The 18,188-nt window shown below is 45.1% G+C and overlaps 2 protein-coding genes across 2 annotated transcripts; both read right to left on the bottom strand.

Annotated features, from left to right (window-relative positions):
• Positions 1 to 8,919: 8,919 nt before the first annotated feature.
• On the bottom strand, positions 8,920 to 10,263 carry LOC131586204 (peptidyl-prolyl cis-trans isomerase-like 4). The gene has a single exon (XM_058853092.1). It carries the CDS (start codon positions 10,261 to 10,263, stop codon positions 8,920 to 8,922), a length of 1,344 nt encoding a protein of 447 aa, XP_058709075.1.
• A 6,055-nt stretch (positions 10,264 to 16,318) lies between these two features.
• LOC131586207 (E3 ubiquitin-protein ligase RNF113A-like) lies at positions 16,319 to 17,278 on the bottom strand. The gene has a single exon (XM_058853095.1). It carries the CDS (start codon positions 17,276 to 17,278, stop codon positions 16,319 to 16,321), a length of 960 nt encoding a protein of 319 aa, XP_058709078.1.
• Positions 17,279 to 18,188: the final 910 nt, after the last annotated feature.

The following is an 18,188-nucleotide window of genomic DNA, read 5'->3' as shown; positions in this document are numbered from 1 at the left end:
CTTCAGGGGCCCTTGATGTCCTGATGGCAAACCTCCGCTTGAAGGTTGCCCACCGAGATGCTTTAACCGGTTCAAATCTGCAAGGTACTTTTACGGTCCTCCGACACTCAATTTCCAAGGGTTCTGCTTTGCAATCAAGCTGACCCCCTAATCCTTTTTGATAAAACAGGAACCACTCCGGAGAGTCAAGTTCCAAAAGGCCCGCTCGAGTTGCAAGTATCAGGAATCGATTGGTCTGGTCTAACTCCCTTTCGTAGCACCTAGTGCACAATCCCCTCGGTTTATAACCCCTTATGCAATGAGTTACCCAAATCTGCTTACAATAAGCGCACTTAAAATGTACAAACGGGAAACAATAACAATCGCGGATATTGCAACTTATCCTTTCGCTATTGTTCATTTGTGGTGCCTCCGGAGCTTGATTTTCAAATCTCCTGGCGGGGTGGTGATCTTCCACTCGGGGGCTTTGCAATCGGGAACTTTCTTTGTCCGAGAAAAGTGAGTCCAACTTTTCTCGGCCGTTCGTACAGCGGTGTCCGTGGTCAGGAGAACGAGGAACGGGCCTTCCCAGTGAGGGCTGAGGGGAAGTTCCCTCCACACTTTGATCAATACTTTGTCGCCCGGCTGGATTTTGTGAATTGGAAATCCCAATGACGCGCTTTGGGGAATCAATCCTCTTTTCCTGAGCTCCTGTAAATTTTTATTTACAGAAATGAGATAAGGTTGTAATTGAACATCCTCTATTTGGGGGTGTGCCACCGGCATCCCATGCCTATATGGCATTCCATATAGCATTTCAAAAGGGGATAAACCGGTTTCAGAATGATGCATGGTCCTGATGTTTAACAGTGCCAAAGGAAGACATCGGACCCAAGTCATTTTTGTTTCAATTATTAATTTGGACAATTGTGATTTTAATGTTTGATTCATCCTTTCTACCTGCCCCGAACTCTGAGGATGCCAAGGAGTGTGATATTGCCATCTGATTCCCAATGCTTCCGATAATTGTTTAATGATTTTTGAGGTGAAGTGAGTACCTTGGTCCGAATCGATATGGTCTACTATCCCATATCTAGGAATTATTTCTTCTAGTAGAATTTTAGACACTGTTTGGGCTGTAGCCTTCGCTCTAGGAAATGCCTCTACCCAATGTGTCAGTTTATCTACTATCACTAGTAAATATTTATTTCTCCCAATTTTTGGTAATTCAGTGAAATCCACCTGGATTCTTTCGAATGGCCTGTATGAAAGTGGCCGACCACCCCAATTTGTTTGTTTTGAATTTGATCTATTAACTTTCTGGCATATCACACACCCCTGTACCTCTTGTTTGGCAAGTTCAAAGATTCCTTTACATCCGAAAAATTTTAAAAATTGTTCAGCCAACGCTCTGGTTCCCCAGTGGGTTTGCTCATGCAATCTTCGGAGTATTCCCTTTGCTATACTTTTTGGAACTAGCTCCCTCCCGTCCGGCAACCACCATTTATTTTCCTTGAAATATCCACCTACCTTTCTGAAATCTTCCAGCTCCTTCTCCGAAGGAAGCACGGATACTTCTGGTGGTTCCTTGGGGCTAATCTCAGGAATACTTACCGCCAGCAACGCAGCTCGTTTCGCCTCTTTGTCTGCTAAATTGCTCCCCCTGGTGTGAAACTGCCACCCAGTTTGGTGTCCTTTTACATGGACTACTGATATCTCCTGGGGCTCCCTGACAGCTTCTAAAATTTGTTTAATTATCTCTCCATGTATTAATCCTTTTCCTTTAGTATTTATCAAACCTCTTTCTTCCCATATTTTTCCGAAAGTGTGCACTACCCCAAATGCATACTTTGAATCCGTGAAAATGGTTCCCCTTTTTCCCTTCAGGCCCTTGAGGGCTCTTAGGAGAGCAAACAGCTCACAAGCCTGTGCAGACCAACTTGCCTTTAGGGGACCAGATTCTATAGTTTGCCCTGTCATGCCATTTATGATGTCATATCCTGATCTTCGTTTTCCTTCAACCACCTTTGAGGAGCCATCAATGAACCATTTCTCCCACCAGTTTACTTAGAAAACAGCACATCTTTTGGCACCCAGTGTGGGACAAGAGAGAGAAGTTGGAATTACAATTTTTTTCTAAAGCATTTTGTGTATTGGGGTACAGAAAGTCCCTGATCATCATGATGCTCGATGTATTCACGTGAATGTTGTACTTTACCCTGTATCTATTTCCACACATGGGGAAGTATTTGCTTATCATGGTGGCCTTTTTAAGGCCAGGGAGAGGAACCAAAATTGCTTTGTTAATATACTATGTTTATTGCATGATAACATCAGAGGCAGCGAATTTTGTTTGGAATGTGTATTCAGTCTTGTTTGCCTGTGCTAACCAGATCTCACCTCTGCCAGGCCTGGAATTCTGTTACAAATGTCTCTCTTCTGTGCTTATCTCAAGTTCCTGCTGAGGTTTATATTATGGCAAGCTCCTTGCACTGTGATCTTGATAGTGCTTAAGACAGGCAGCTGTGCTCTTTAAGTCCTTACAGACCTCTGGAGGTCCCTTCCAACCTCAACCATTCTGTGACTCTGAATATTCCTTTGGTCTGTTAGGGTCAGCTGTCCTGGATGTGTTCCCTGCCAACCTCTTGTCCAGCCCTTGCTCATTCCAGCCTTTGGGGGAAAAATGATTCACATTGAACCTGATCCCTTTGGCTTGGAACTGAGGCCACCACACTCTCTGCCATGCTTACTTGATGAGAAGTGACCCCTTGTCCTCAGAAGACAGTCCTGTCCCCCTGCCCCTGGCAATGATGTATGGTGGTAAAGAATAACCTCTGGGTCCTGGCCACACACCCATCATACTTCTGCAAAAATTACCCCTGTCCTGGCTGGAACCAGGACAGATTGACCATCTACAGCTTCTCTGGGCAACCTGTTCCAGGGTTTCACCAATCATATACTGACTACACAGGTGCAGCTTGACCTGGTCTTTAGCAAGCACAAGGCCTAACATTTCCCAGGGCCTGCTTTTCACAGGGCTTTCCAAACCTAAGTCCCTGAATTTTCTAAGATTTTAAGACCTTTTACTATCAGCACTGTGAGGTGATTGATTGTATATAGAGCCTACTGACTACTTTTTGGCTGAAAAGACAATTCAGCTGACTTTGCCAATTTCAATAATTTGTGGCTGGACAGATGATAAGTAATCCGCCCTGAAAAATTTTTCAGCACACTCTGTAAGGAAGCGCTGTTAGTAAAACTCCATTCAAATTCTTCCTGTTGTACTGGGAGAATAATTTTTGCATGGTCAGCTGCCATTAATTGGAAACACCGTTGACAACACATGGCTTTCCATTGAGCAGTCAATTCAAACAATGTGGTGCTGTCTTTTTCAGTTGATGGGGCAGGAAGAACCATTCCAAAATGTGCAAAGGATCAGACCACTGTTCACTTCCATTGGCCAATGATACCTGTAGGATGAGAATCTGGATTAGTAATAAAAACAGTCATATCAATGGAGAGATCTACTCAGTAAACCTGACAAGCAGAAACAGCTTGTTGGACTTCCTCCAGGGCTCGCCATGCATCAGGAGTCAATTCTCAAGGTTCAGATCAGGGTCCACATTTAAAATATTGAAATATGAAATACTGAACAATGGGGACAACTGCACTGTGGTCAGTCCAAGTAAGGATGTTACCACCTGATGATAGCCATCAATTTCTGGGCATCATTCAGAGTCTTGATAGAATTTATGAATTGCACCTCCTGATGGTGAATGCTTTGATCTAAGATTTTGACTCCTAAGTATTTCCAAGGAGGATGCTGTTGAACCTTCTCCAGAGCCACCTGCAGACCGTCAGTGTAACTTTTCTTTAGTCTCTCTCTCAGCCTCCCTTGGGCTGAATTCTTTTTGGGATCCTCCCTCGTGGGGAGTCCCACTTATCTCAGTTCTTATGATTCAAAGAAAACTCCCAGGCTCATAAGAATCTGATTTCTTGTGTTTATTGGAAGATCATTACAAAACTTGGCAGGTCTATCCAGACTGACTGCACAAGCTTACATCACTACAGCTTGGCTCATTTCATTCTGATGATACAAAATGGCCCCGAACCACATGGTCTCTTCACCTTTATATCAATTTTTACCCTATTAACTAAAGACACATGTATTGTTATTATATCTTAACAAATAAGTTTTCTATAGCTACTTATGTAATTAAAAGTGTGACTAACTCTAAACCAGTCATTCTTTATGCTTCTAAAAACTGCAGAAGCATGGAGAAGAAGAAAGAAGAAGGATTAAAAACTACACCCTTTTCCTCCATCTTTACATCACGTGTGAAACCCTCCTAAAATCTATATTTTCACCTCAGTGATATATTAAACATTTTTCTACTTAATTTAATTTCAGGTTAACACGTAGTTGCTCACTCAGATGATTAGTTAGTCACTACCATAGTATGGTAATTCTAGCAGTTTTGATAGGATATATGTACATGTAGAGGTATTGTGTATGATGCTGATTGTTATGTAATAATATGCACAGAAAAGAAAGATATATAATGCATTGTAACCAGAAGCAAAGGGGCTTCAGGACACGGGGCTTGCCTATAGCCAGCAGCTGTAGGCCGACCCACAACTCTCTGCTGTAACCTAATCTGTGGAATAAACAGCATTAGAAAGAAAAGCCATCTGAAGGGCGCATCTCTCCATCAGCTCCTACAGAGAAGTATTTTTAATCTGTCTACCAAGACATTTGTTTGAATTGCTGCGATGTGCTGAGGCGTGCCTACCCCGCTGCAGGCCTTTATCATCTGAGGCAAGGCTGTCTGTGGATCAGGCAAGGTGCTGATGATGCACTTCCACTCTGCATTGGCATTTGCAAAAGCAGGACTTTGAATCTGGAGTGGGTTTGCTGCTTCATCACTTCATTGTCTTTCCACTGCTTGTGTGAGATGATTGATGAATGAGGTGAAGGGCTCAGTGGTACCTTGTTTTATTTCTGTATAAATACCATCTGGGCTTCCAGCTGGCCAGACTTGCAGAATTGATCTCCATGCTGCTTCTTTGACATCTGCAATGACGTCTCGAAGCAAATTTGCAGCCTGATCTTCAGGTCTGTCGTGAGGGTCATCTCCTGCTAGGTGGGCCAATGTGAGGGCTGTTTTTGGGCCTTCAGCATAAGCGTTTCTCAATTGCATGAGGGCTCTGTGCCACTTCACATCCCATAGTATGTACTGTGAGTCTGTCAGGATTATAGAGGCAATATGTCTACAATCATAAGGTACTAAATCATAATTGTTGAATGTGCCTCTCAGCAGTTGTTTGAAATATGGAGAATTTAATCCATTGTCTTTTATGGCTTTCATTAAGTCCTTGATGACAACATAAGTCAAAGGCTCCCATCTAGGATTTGCATTTTGCTTGCCGTATGCCATTGGCAATGCCATGATTTCTGTTTCTGCTATGTCAAAATTTCCTTCCTTTTGTGCTTTTCTCCTGATATCTGCCCAATTTGTCAAATTGGATTCATGTCTTACAACATGTCTTGGAGGATGTGGTACTCGAACTCTGCTTGCATCTTGCAAGGATGCTCCTTCTTCTTGCCTGAAGGCTGTGTCCATCTCATTGATAATTTGCAGTCCTGTATTAAAAGGTATGGAGAATGATATGGAGGATGCAGTACAAGAATTCATCACAGGTAGCGCTCCAGTAGGAGGCTGGACCTCTTGTTGACCATGAAATGGCACTGGTTGAGGGCTATAGGGATTATTTGCAGAGGTCAAGTTGCCATCTGAAGCCATAAGAAAGTCCCTTAAACAGTCCTTCATCTGAAAAAAGGGGTTCCAAAGGACTTCTCTCAAGTATGTGAAGAACAGGATTGAGTGAGAGGAGGAGTTGACTGATAGTCCTGTGGATCAAAGGCCAATCTAGGCAGAGTAGTTGTGCCAAACACTGTAGCTTGAGAAGACAGGGGTATATTCATAGAAACATCTTGACCAGCTGAGATTTCAAAAATCTTCTCAGCATTTTGCACCTTTAAATGGCAATCCCAAAATATCTGCTTGTGAGCTTCTCCTTCCTGTTGTTTGATCTTTGCCTCTTGGCTGCTCTGTTGAAATGGTTCCAGGGCTGCTGGACCCCGTGTTGACATGTCCCGTATCCCTGGGTCCATGCCTGCTGTAGGATTTGTAGGCTGAAGGAATTGGCTGTTGGCAAGGCTGTGGTCCAAGGCTTTTTGACTCTGTGTAGCATCCAGTGAAGCTGTCTGCTGTGGAGAAACTGCTGCTTCTTCAAGGTGCCACTGTTGTACAGCAGCTGTATTGCAGTTTCTGCTGTTCACTGACACTGCTGCTCAGCTGCAGCTGCTCCTTGCTCCAGTGCTGGCTGCCATGGCAGCAGAACTGCAGCAGCCAGCATAAGCTGCGGTTCCACTGGTCCCCTGCACTGGGCTGGGCACGGAGGGAAGGGACCACACCTGCCTCTGATGTACTTGGCGATTCCACCATCATCAGTGAGCAGTGCAGAGGTGGTGCAGAAGCTGGAAGGAATGCCTCTGCTGAGGGCTGGCCTGGGGGCAGTGGCACAGGTGGGGTGAAGGGCTCTGGCTGTGCTGCATCACTGCTAATGTCACTTTGACTGGGGGCTGTGGCTCAAAGCACACCCCTGGCAGGCAGGGCACAGAGGCAGCCATCCCCATCCTGTGCTGCTCTGGGGTGGTTTGGACCATCCTGTGCCATCCCAGGGGGAACAGGGCTTTCCATCCCCTTATCCACTCTACCCCCTCAGGGCTGGAAAAGGGCTCAGCTGCTGGTGCACAAACCAAGGGGCTTTTCCCCTCCCTTTTCTGTCTCTGGCGGCATCCAAGGAGCAGGTGCAGCTCTGAGAGGGCTCAGATAAGTTTGCAAAGGTTCTGAGCCATCGGAATCCCCTTTTGGCAGCCTGGGAGATGGGTCGACTGCATGAGATTGCAGTCTGTGTTTTGGAATTGCCCCAAGTCTCTGCATGGCTGTCTCACCGAGCTTTCCTCGTGCTGAACCATCCCCTTTGCCAAGAGAGGGTTTTGGGAGGCTTGTATCAACTCTGTGGTCTGTAAGAGTTGCTCAGCTGGCTGGGAAGAGCCCACCTGTTCTTTATCTGAGCCCGTATGCCCTGTGGTTCCACCCCTTGGCTTCCTTCTCTGCCAAGTTTATAAAGTGCCTTGTCTGGCTTTTACCACCATGATTTCATCCTTTGAAAGAATTTACAACACTCAGAGCATTGTCTTCTGAGTGAGGGGTGCCCCGATCCCCATGGAATGAAAGAGGGCAGACCCAGGCTTCTCCAGCTTATTCATCAGGGTTTCCTGTCCTGTGTTTGGATCCATAGTGTCCCCTGACTGGGTTTCAAAGTCCCATTTAGTGGAGGTAAGTTCATATATTACTCTGGAAGCCGGCAGGAGCTTAGCTGCTGCCTTGTTGGGATGAGATACTGATAACAGGGTTCTTTTCTTTAGGACTGAGGGTGATGAGACAGAGGCTGTCTTCTCACGTTTGGACTTGATTGTTTATTCTTCTCTTATCTATATTACATATATGCAGAGTACAAGGAGCTATATACACTAAGATAGAAAGGTGCAAAATGGCTAACAAAGAACCTCTTCAAGGCTTTTTATAGGTCTATTTGTCCAATTAACAAATGCCAAGGAAATTATTTTTCTGAGTGACCCAATGACCCAACACCTGTGTGCTGCACTGCACACAATCTTCTATCCAATCACTTATTATTACCCAAAAATCCCTAGAAGAATATGAAGAAGGAAGAAGGAGAAAGGGATAATGCTGTAAGTCCTCCATCTTGCTTCGTATTTTCTAAACTAGCTTAAGCTTTAAACTTTAACTTTCTCACCCAGTGACTTAAGAAAACTCTACATAATCTACACTCTCACATTCCCAGTTTCTCTGCTTAACTTCAACAGTCCTCCATGGTGTTGTGTGAAATTCTGTGCTCTCTTGGGTGTCAGAGTCAGGTATCACAGACAAAGGCACATATCCTGAATCTCTGCCCCCAACACTGCCTGATACTTGAGAGTAGCCTTTTCACATATTTTCATGTTTATCTTGTTCCACAGGCTTGGGGTAAAGATTTTCTCTGAATCCATCTTAGGAAATTGTGCCCGTGTCCAGGATAATATGCTCTTAAGCTCATCCATGGATACAGGGATTGGGTGTTTCCTGACCATATTTTCCAAGAGATAAACTGCGGGACCGGTGGTGGCCAAACTATTTTTGTAGCAAAACAAAAAAAAAAAACAAATGGTGGCTCCACTGGGGCTGGGCCCCTCAGTCGGTGGCCCCCCACAGAACTCGAGGACTGCGGAACAGAAGAGGAGAGCCACTAATGCTTTGTGCTTTTCTAGTGTTTTCTACATTTCTCTTATGGTATTTTTCCCCTTATGGTGTGCAGTTTTTGGGGTTTGCTTTTTATTGCCTTTTCCCAACCTCTTTTTCAACAGCATGTGTTTTGGGGGAGGCGGGAAGAGAGGTGCAGCAGCACAGGGTGGTGCCACGACAAGTCTGTATGGCTTCCATCACCATGGCTGCCCAGTCATTCCAGAGTTAAGAATCCAATCCCTACAGATGTGATAAAGTACGGCAGGCACAGTTTGTGCCCACAGGATGATGCCATGCACTTTTCCCTTCCCTAGCTGGCAGTTGCACAGGGCAGCTCAGCTCCCCCCTTTCAGGACGGCACCTGTCCATCACTTGGCACTGGCTGATTTATATTTAATTGCTGCTCATCTAAGAGACCAGCCCTAGGAATGGATAAGCACAGTAGGCCTCCCCCCACCCCACCTTGATTTAACCACTGAAGCTCTGTTTTATTTTTATTTTTATTTTATTTTTAAAGAAAAAAAGTTACATTTATTATTTAATCTCCCCTCTCTCTTTTCCTTGTCCTTCATCTGTACCTGTCTTTCTGTCTACTGTAAGTGTATTCTCTCTCCTGAGAACACCTGTGGCTCCGATGCCTGTCTTTCTTCTCACCCTTGTTCCTCTCCCTAGAGTGCTCTCCATGCTTTTGGTCAGAATACTTGGATTTTTTGCTCCTCTTGTCATCATCTTCAGAGTAGTGGTGCTTTCTCTTCTTCTGTTTTTTAGCCAAGCGTGACTGACTTGTGTGACACTCTCCTACATCTTCATCCATCACGAGGTCATACTTGGCATCTTGCTTTGGTTTTGCCTTTTCTTCCACAGCAAATTTCAAAGGTTTGTCATGTTCCTTCTCATAGTCCTGAAAATCCTGCTTGGTATACCGCCCACCCTTTCCCTTCCATTTAATCTTTGCAACAGACTGGCTAAAATCCACATGTATGCGTCTGTCATCTATCAGCACATTGTCCATTTTGAAATAGGCTTTCTCACAGTCTTCCTCCTTTTCAAACTCAATGAAAGCATAACAAAGAGATTCACCAGTCTTCCAGTCTCGGATCACTTCACAGCTTTTAATGGGTCCAAACCGTGAAAATATTATCTCCAGATCTTCATCTTTGGTCAAAGGATTCAGTTTACAAACAAACAGCACATTTTCTGGTGGCTTGATGTCTGCATCCGGTAAGTCTCCCACCATTTCCAGGAGAATTGCATGAGATTTTGCTTCTTTTTCTGCCAGTACTTCTTCTACTTCATCTGCAGACCGTCCTCTCATATCATCAATTTCTTCCTCTGCTCCTATTCTGCCACTGTCGAGCTGTTCCTTTCTAGGTTCTGGTGAGCGGTCAGGAACACACAAGCCAGGCGGATCATCAAAGGGATCAGATAAAATTACTGTATGATTTATCCTAATATCTTGATATGGGATAAAATCCTTATCAACAAAGGTTTCATTAATTGTCATCAATACATCCATGCCTTCAGTCACTTCTCCAAATACTGTGTGTACACCATCAAGGTAATCCAGGTTTTCCCCTGTGGTAATAAGGAACTGTGATCCGTGCTGATCACTGCCATTGTTCACCATCGACACAGTTCCCTTCTTCTTGTGCTTAATTCTGGGTACCTTTTCTGCCTCAAAAAACCTGGCTTGATCACCATACAACTGACAAAATACGGATTCCCCTCCATGGCCAGTTCCCCTGGGGTCACCAGTTTGTATAATGAAATCCCTCTGTACATTATAAATAAGACAATAGTTGTAGTATTTGATTTTGCAGAGCTTCAGGAAATTCAGACAAGCGCGGGGCCGCTCCTCCGTGTACAGGTCAATGACCAGGTCTCCCACCGTGGTCTCCAGCAGCACTGCCATGCTCTCAGGGAAAGAGATGAGAACAGGAGTTCTCTTTTCTAGGAAAATTAAAATAGAATGCAGCAGCACAAAACCACTGACAGAGTCAGAGTACAACCTGTCACGCTGTCAGTCAGGGTGTTGATTGCAGTCTAAATAAATGGTGGCTGCAGTCCTCCTGAAGTGACAGATGTTGGCTCCGTTGAAGAGGTGATCCTGCAGCAGGGTGTAGTTCTCCTCTGAAGGTCCAGTGGTGTAGATGGGTCCTGTCTTCCTCTGGGAATCCAGTGGAAAAGGTGGCTGTGCTGTTCCAAAGCTCAGATTATATCCAGGTAGAAATGTTTGGCTCCTCCCCCTGGGTGCAGCATCTCACAATGGGATGATGGAATTTTATCAGTCCTGCAGTGAGACTCAATGGCCCATTAACAGAAGACATCCCCTGGAGGGAGGATGGGTGGTGGAAGAGATAAGGAACACTGCCCTTCCTGGTTTTAACAGCTGGCCCATTAACAGAAAATATCACCCTGGAGTTATCAGGGATGGGCCATGGAAGAGAAAAAGAACACTGCCCTGCCTGGTTTTAACTGATGGTAGTGGAACACATACTTTTGGTTACATCCTGCATTGCAACCTAAGGCAAACACTCTTTCTGCAAAAGATTTTTTATATAACAGGCATTACTGTTTCAATTTTTATATGCTGGTGAGACTAAACACACACAAACTATTCTTACACACATACAGACACACAGGATCCTAAGAAACAAAATCACAGTATACCCTGCAGCACTCAAACCTGCAAATTTTTTTCTCATTTAGCTGTAGTTGAGACTTACTGCTTCCACAAAACAGCACAGAGGGGACTGAACCCCACAAGGCAAGAGCTGCAGAATTGGCTTCAGGACTTGGGCCTGCCAATTCTGGCTAGTCCATAACAAGTAATGCAAAAAGGCACAATGGGAGACTTCAACCCTAGAAACCACAACTGCAAAATTCACATTTAACCCTGGCAAGTACAAGATTTTGTATATCCCGTATAGCAAATCCAGTATCTGTGAGTTCCTACAGAAGGTACCCTAATCCCCACAACAAAACCTTTGTCTTAGCTTTTGCAACTAAAAACAAACTCTTGTGGGTGCAAAAGACTTTAGAATTCACCATGCAATTGATTTTATACTTTTAACCATGCACTAAGACTCAAACCCACTTTTGATATTCACTTATATAACTTCACACATGTATTTCATAGAGGGTAGCAAATTATACCATCACTAGGAACTTCTTTTCATTATCCAATTATACCATTTATGCCAAAAGGTTTTTGCTTTTTTTTTAATATATATATATTTGTATCTCTGTAGACTATTACTGTATACTTATATCATTTCTTCAGATAATTCCAGTGCTTTGTCAGACAAACACATTTTTGGAATCCTATTCTAATCTTGCTTCTTCAGTGGACCAAGGCCATTCCACTTCCCCATGTATTTACATATAAACAATGTTAAGCTGGAAGCAAGGAGGTGTTACTTCTCTCTCCTTGCCTCCTTTGGGCTGAATTTTCTGTGGCTATATCTTTTCTCTAGTCTCTCAGCCTCCTTTGGGCTGAATTCCCTTGGAATCCTCCCTCGTGGGGAGTCCCACTTAGTTCTTATGATTCAAAGAAAACTCCTGGGCTCATTAGATTCTGATTTCTCGTGTTTATTGAAGGATCCTTACAAAACTTGGCAGGTCTATCCAGACTAACTGCACAGGCTTAAATCACCACAGCCTGGCTCATCTCGCACTAAAGATACAAAATGGCCTCAAACCACGCAGTCTTTTCACCTTTATACTAACTTTTATCCTATTAACTACAGACACGTGTATTATTATTATATCTCAACAAATACGTTTTCTATAACTACTCACGTAATTAAAAGTGCGACTAACTCTAAACTAATCATATTTTGTGCTTCTATAAACTGCAGAAGCATGAAGAAGAAGGAAGAAGAAGGATTAAAAACTACACCCTTTTTCCTCCATCTTTACTCCACGTGTGGAACCTTCTTAAAATCTATACTTTCACCTCTGTGTTAAAAGAAACATTTTTCTACTTTCTGTTTAATTTCTCACAAACTCTGGCTTGCTCAGGGATATCTGGAAGCCTTTTTATCAATACTATATATGATTGATGTATTTTTTAAAGAATTATATAGACAGAGAAATGTCCCTGCATTTCTAGACTCCTACAGGAGGAGGCTTCAGTACAGAGTGAAACCAAGAGGGGGAATTACTTCATTAACTGTACCTTCAACAGAATTCAACAGAATGTCTAGGTTGGAAGAGGACATCCACAATCATTCAGTCTAACCCGTGCCCTAACACCACAACTGCACTGGCACCGAGTACCACATCCAGTCTTTTTTTATACACATCCAGGGATGGTGACTCTATCACATCCCACTGGAATGGGCAAACCATTTCAGTACTTCATTATTCTTTCTGTGAAAAACTTTTTCCTAATATCCAACCTCTATTTCCCTTGGCACAGCTTGAGACTGCATTCTCTCATTCTGTCAGTTGCTGCCTGGAGAAAGAGACCAACCCCACCTGACTACAGCCACCCTTCAGGGAGCTGTAGAGATTGATAAGGTCACCTCTGAGTCTCCTTTTCTCCAGGATAAACAACCCCAGCTCCCTCAGCCGTCCCTCACAGGGTTTGTGTTCCCAGCCCCTCACCAGCCTCGTTGCCTCCTCTGGATGTGCTCAAGCGTCTCAAGGTCCTTCCCAAACTGAGGGGCCAGAACTGGACACAGAACTCGAGGTGTGGCCTCACCAGTGCTGAGTACAGGGGAAGAATGACCTCCCTGTTCCTGCTGGCCACACTATTCCTGATCCAGGCCAGGGGCCATTGGCCTTCTTGGCCACCAGGGCACTGCTGGCTCCTGTTCAGCTGCTGTCAGCAGCACCCCCATGTCCCTTTCTGCCTGGGCACTGTCCAGCCACACCATCCCCAGCCTGAAGTGTTACAGGGGGTTATTGTGGCCAAAATGCAGGACTCAGCACTTGGACTTATTAAACTTCATCCTATTCAGTGGACGAGATATGTCAGAAACTCCACTGGCACTGGTGCTTGTCCCAGCAGGACAGGGGGTATAGGGAGCCCACAGAAGAAGCAGCAGCAGCTCTGTCTCAGTCATGGTGAATTCCTTTCCCCAAGCAGCAACAGCTCTGGGTGTGTGCTGCCCTGAAGCCAAAGAACAGAGCCAGCCAGCAGCTGCCCCTGCCTTCCCTTTACTTGCCCCCCTTTCCCCTGGGCTCAGCCAAACTTCTTGTCTTCTCAAGCACTCAATAAGTACCAGCAGTCAGGTTTCACCAGAGCTAATGGGGAAAATTCTACAGGTGAGAAGGAACAAAAGGAAGGACACCTAACCCCCAACAGCTATATAATCTCGAAGTCTGGGGAGTGAAACCACTAGCACTGGACAGATCCAGAAAAGGGACAGAATTTTCCACAGGACCACCGCTTTCAAGCACCTCTTCAACAGCACTGCCTAATTGGACTGTGACTGATGTGTTATGATGGCCTGAACAGCAGGCCTAAGCCTGACCTGACCTACAAGATGAATCTTGAGCTTGATGCTATTAACACCATCAAGGTTAAAAATAGATGATTAAAACATTTATAGTAGTTGTTTTTAATGCAAACCATCTTCTGTGGAGACATTTGTATAACCTTGTGTAAGATAGATCAAGAAATCTTTCCAACAGACATCTGTTGTAGCAACATGCTACGACCAGGTCCCTAAGGCTGCCTGCATGTTTGGGTCTGGGGCATGATGCCACTGGAAGCTGATGAGGAAGAATGTAGATGGGATGGGTTCTTGTTGGTGTATCTGAAAGCTTTATTGCCTTGAGGGGTGGCCAGGGACAAGACCATTCTAGGGGATGTACATAAATGGTAAATGGGAGCGGAACAGGGTGACATAAACTTGGCAAACCAATAGAACATCAGAACCCAAAAAGGTTAACATTTAACTACAAAGGCCTGTGGGAGGAAGGCTTCTCTCACCCCAACCTCGGGAGGTATTACTTGTTACCACCTTTCCAGGGTTGAGGGATGAGGACTTTTATCATTGGCCCTTGGGCCTCCACAATCCACACAGGCTTGCTAGTAGAATCTTTTAAGCAAAACCTTCCCAGCTGTGGCCTGGGCTTTTGCCAAGCCCTGGCCACAGCTGTTCAGGAAATGTGCCATCAGAACCAGATGTTTTCTGCACAAAAAAAGATACACAAGTCACTTGGACTTGTCAATTTGGGCCTATCAAAGAAGGACCCCTTTTTTGGGTGAACTGGAGACCTCACCTATGGGTGGACACACCGTGTAGGATTTTCCCAATTGCTGGGAAGGGCTCTCCAGGTCCTCACTGTAAAACAGTGACAGTCCCCAGTGACTGCAGATTCAGGATGATGGTAAAGTATTGTGTTAGTCAGAAAGCAAACCATGGGGGGACTCCAACTCAGAACTACAATTTAACAGTAAATGTTGAATAACCATCATAGTTTTGGAGACAGGCACATGACTGGACACACCGAGACCATGCAACAAACATTTGAGATTTATTGAGGGTTGCTCTCTTTATAGGGGCTTCAAAACTCCCGTGCTCACACATCTGATTGGTCAAGCTCTTAACACCTCCCAGCTCACTGGCTGATTATCTGTCTACATTCAGGCTTGAATGAGATTGGTTGGGGTCCCTGTTTGAGTTCAAATCCAGCCTATCATTGTCTTATCCCAGGGACTTGTTTACTTCTGCTTTCTAATGGCTAGGCTGCTCAAGTTAAGGTCTGTTATGGCCAGTTTATCTGTACATCCCAAAGGCCAGCTGTGGCTGAAACTGTTCCCCCTTTCTATGTTTAAAAAGGGCAAAGTGTTTCTTGTCATCCTCTGCAGGCTCCTTTGCTGACAGGATGACAGACAGCATGATGACACACATGCTAAGCCCAGTTCTAGTGAGGCTTTCCACCCACCTTGACAAGCTTAGCCCCCCCCCAGCCATCCTTAAGTCCTCATATCCCAAATATATCTACAAGTTACAACTCAACACTATAAGCAAGAAACTATTAAACTCAAAACCATCTCAGTTAAAAACATACATCCTTCTGCTATTGATGTTACTCAAATGTTTGAGTCTTGGGGTTCAAGCAGGGTGATGGGTAGATTGTCTTACCATTGTTGGCAACATTCTGCATCTGACAAAGTGTTGTCTTGCTAGGTCATGTTGAATGCAATTGAAAAACATGAGAACAACCAAGATTTTCATGAGGGGTATAGACCCACCTCATACTCCCTTTTTGACATGGTCACCAGAGCCCTGGCTAGATCTCTGTGCACACCAGCACCGTGCCAGGTGTGGGGAACAGCCTTGGAGAAGCAACTCAAAGCTGAACCTTTACAGCCACTTGCTCTACGGGAATTTGTGTCAGGGGTAAGGCAAAAGAGTAAGGAGGAGGCTCCCTGTGTGGGTTCCAGCACACTGGGTTTATTGAGGCTGAAGGGGTCAGGGACAAAGAGCCCCCACCACTCCTGTGCACGGTTTTTATACAGTGAGGTTTCAGGGGCTGGGTACAAAATTTTAACCAGAGATAAACAGGGGAGGAGCACGAGGTAGGATTTACAATACATGGAGCAATAAGGATAAGGGAGAGAACAAGTCATATGGACCAATGGGGCCTTGAGTGTTAGGGAATTTCCAAAGGGGTGGTACAATCAGGGATTGGCCCAGCTGGGGATTGACATGGAAAGGTCTGGGAGAAGGGGCAGGGTTACAGTGATTGACAGGGAAGGTTTGGAAATAAGGGGTTGGGTTACATTGATGGGCAGCATAGGTGAGGATACAACTTAGGGATATATAAACTTAGGGAGTGCATAGGGGAACATTGGAATAAACCATTAACATTGAACCATTAACTGTGAACGATAAAATAAATACACACCACAACACCCTTTTTCCTTTTTTTTTTTTTTTTTTCCCCTCTCCTACAGAAACCTTATTCAGTTATGCAAAAAAGTTTTCTGCCACTGAGGATCCTCTTCATGGTCTGACTTGCTCCTCTTCTTTCTCCCTTTTGTGTTTTTCCAGTTTTGCCATGAGCTCTTTGGCAGCATTGAAGACCCCATTGGTTTGCTTGTCACAGATGTAGCAGCGCTGGGATTTGTGATAGTGCCGGATGGCACAGCTCTCACAGAAGTAGTGCCGACACTTGGTGACCACGGGGTTCTTGAAGGAACCTCTGCAGATGAAGCATTTGAAAGGCACATCCTCCTCATCACTGCTCACCTCATAGTTATCATTGTCATTGCCACCGTAGAGGCCTCCGTCCAGCTCCCGTTCGAGCTGCCAGCCGTGCTTGTAGTCCGAGCGGTCGTGCAGGAATTTGCAGCTGTCCCCAAAGCCGCAGAATCCAGTCTCTTTGTAGTCCTTACAGATGTCAGGCTGGTAGTCCCAGCGCACTGTGGCCCGCAGGTTCTCTGGAGCACGGATGGGGCCCTTCCTGACCATTCCCGAGGAGGCATTTCCCATCGATGTGTCTTTGGGTTTCACATACTTCTGGTAATTGTTAATGCCACGGTAAATGTTATCATCTTCCTTTCCTCTCAGCTCCTCCTGGATTTTCTGGCAGCGCTCAAAGATGGCCTGGGCATCCTTTTCCTTCTCTGTGTCCAGTTCATACGCTGCTGTGGCTCCCATGTCTTCTGGGCCAACAGGTTTCGCTGACCTGGTCGATTTGTAGGTGACCCTGATCTCCTTGGCAGGCTCCTCATCCTCACTGCTGCTTGGCAGGTACTCTGGCCTCTCCCTCATGCAGCGCTTGGTCCTCTGGATCATGGGGTTGGGGGTCTCCTGCCGCCGCTCCTTCCTCACCACAGTGCTGCCCTCCTCGCCACTGCTCTCCCGCTCCTGGTCTCTGCAGGGACGTTTTCGCTGGCCACTGCCTGCAGCTCGGCACCGCTTCTTGAACACAAAACTGCAGACACTTCTCTCCTCTGCCATCACGTGCTGCCAGTTAAAATAAAGGAAGAAAACACTGGCTTAAACTGACAGAATCAGGATACTCACAGCCTGTTGGTCAGGGTGGTGGTAGCAGTCCAGTTAAATGGTCTCTGCAGTCCTCTTGTGGTTCTGTTGAAGCAGCGATCCTATAGAAGGGTCTGGTCTTCCTCTGAAGGTGCAGTGGTGGTTATGTAGCTCCTGTCCTCTGGGAATCCAGTAGGTAAAGGTGGCTGTGCTGTTCCAAAGCTCAGATTATATCCAGGTAGGAATGCTTGGCTCCTCTCCCTGGGTGCAGCATCTCCCAATGGGATGATGGAATTTTATCAGTCATGCAGTGAGACTCAATGGCCCATTAACAGAAGATATCCCCTGGAGGGAGTTCTCAAGGATGAGTCATGGAAGGGATAAAGAACACTGCCCCACCTGTTTTTAATAGTTTATGAAGATAGTGATAGAACACATACTTTTGATTACATCTTTCACTGTAATCTAAGACACTCAAGATAACAAAGATAACAAAGAAGGTAAGACTTCTTTGGTGAGCTTCAGCATTTTTGAATGTTAGACAATTTTACAAAATTATTTTCAACACTTGTTGGACTTGTAAGGTTGGATTGAAATAGGTTTGTGAGTTCAGTTTAGGCTGCCTTGCCTTTCAGAGCCATAACCTCACAGGTTCAGGTATCACTAGCAGATAATCGAGAGCTAATCTGTTTTGATACACAAAAGCTCTCATTTGTGAATGTTGTTTTGCTAGGAGTTCTAAGGCTTCTGAAGTGTGGTTGAAAACTACTTCTACCACCGCTTGCAACCTGATTAGTCTGTTGAGGAGATAAATGGGGGTTCTGTAACCCCAGCTGCCGTCATTTGCCCAAGTGGCGGGCCCATAATATTGAATAATCCTTTCGGC

Source organism: Poecile atricapillus, chromosome 18 (genome assembly GCF_030490865.1).
Source record: "Poecile atricapillus isolate bPoeAtr1 chromosome 18, bPoeAtr1.hap1, whole genome shotgun sequence".
Classification (NCBI taxonomy): domain Eukaryota; kingdom Metazoa; phylum Chordata; class Aves; order Passeriformes; family Paridae; genus Poecile; species Poecile atricapillus.
This window is presented reverse-complemented; position numbering and strand designations above follow the sequence as displayed.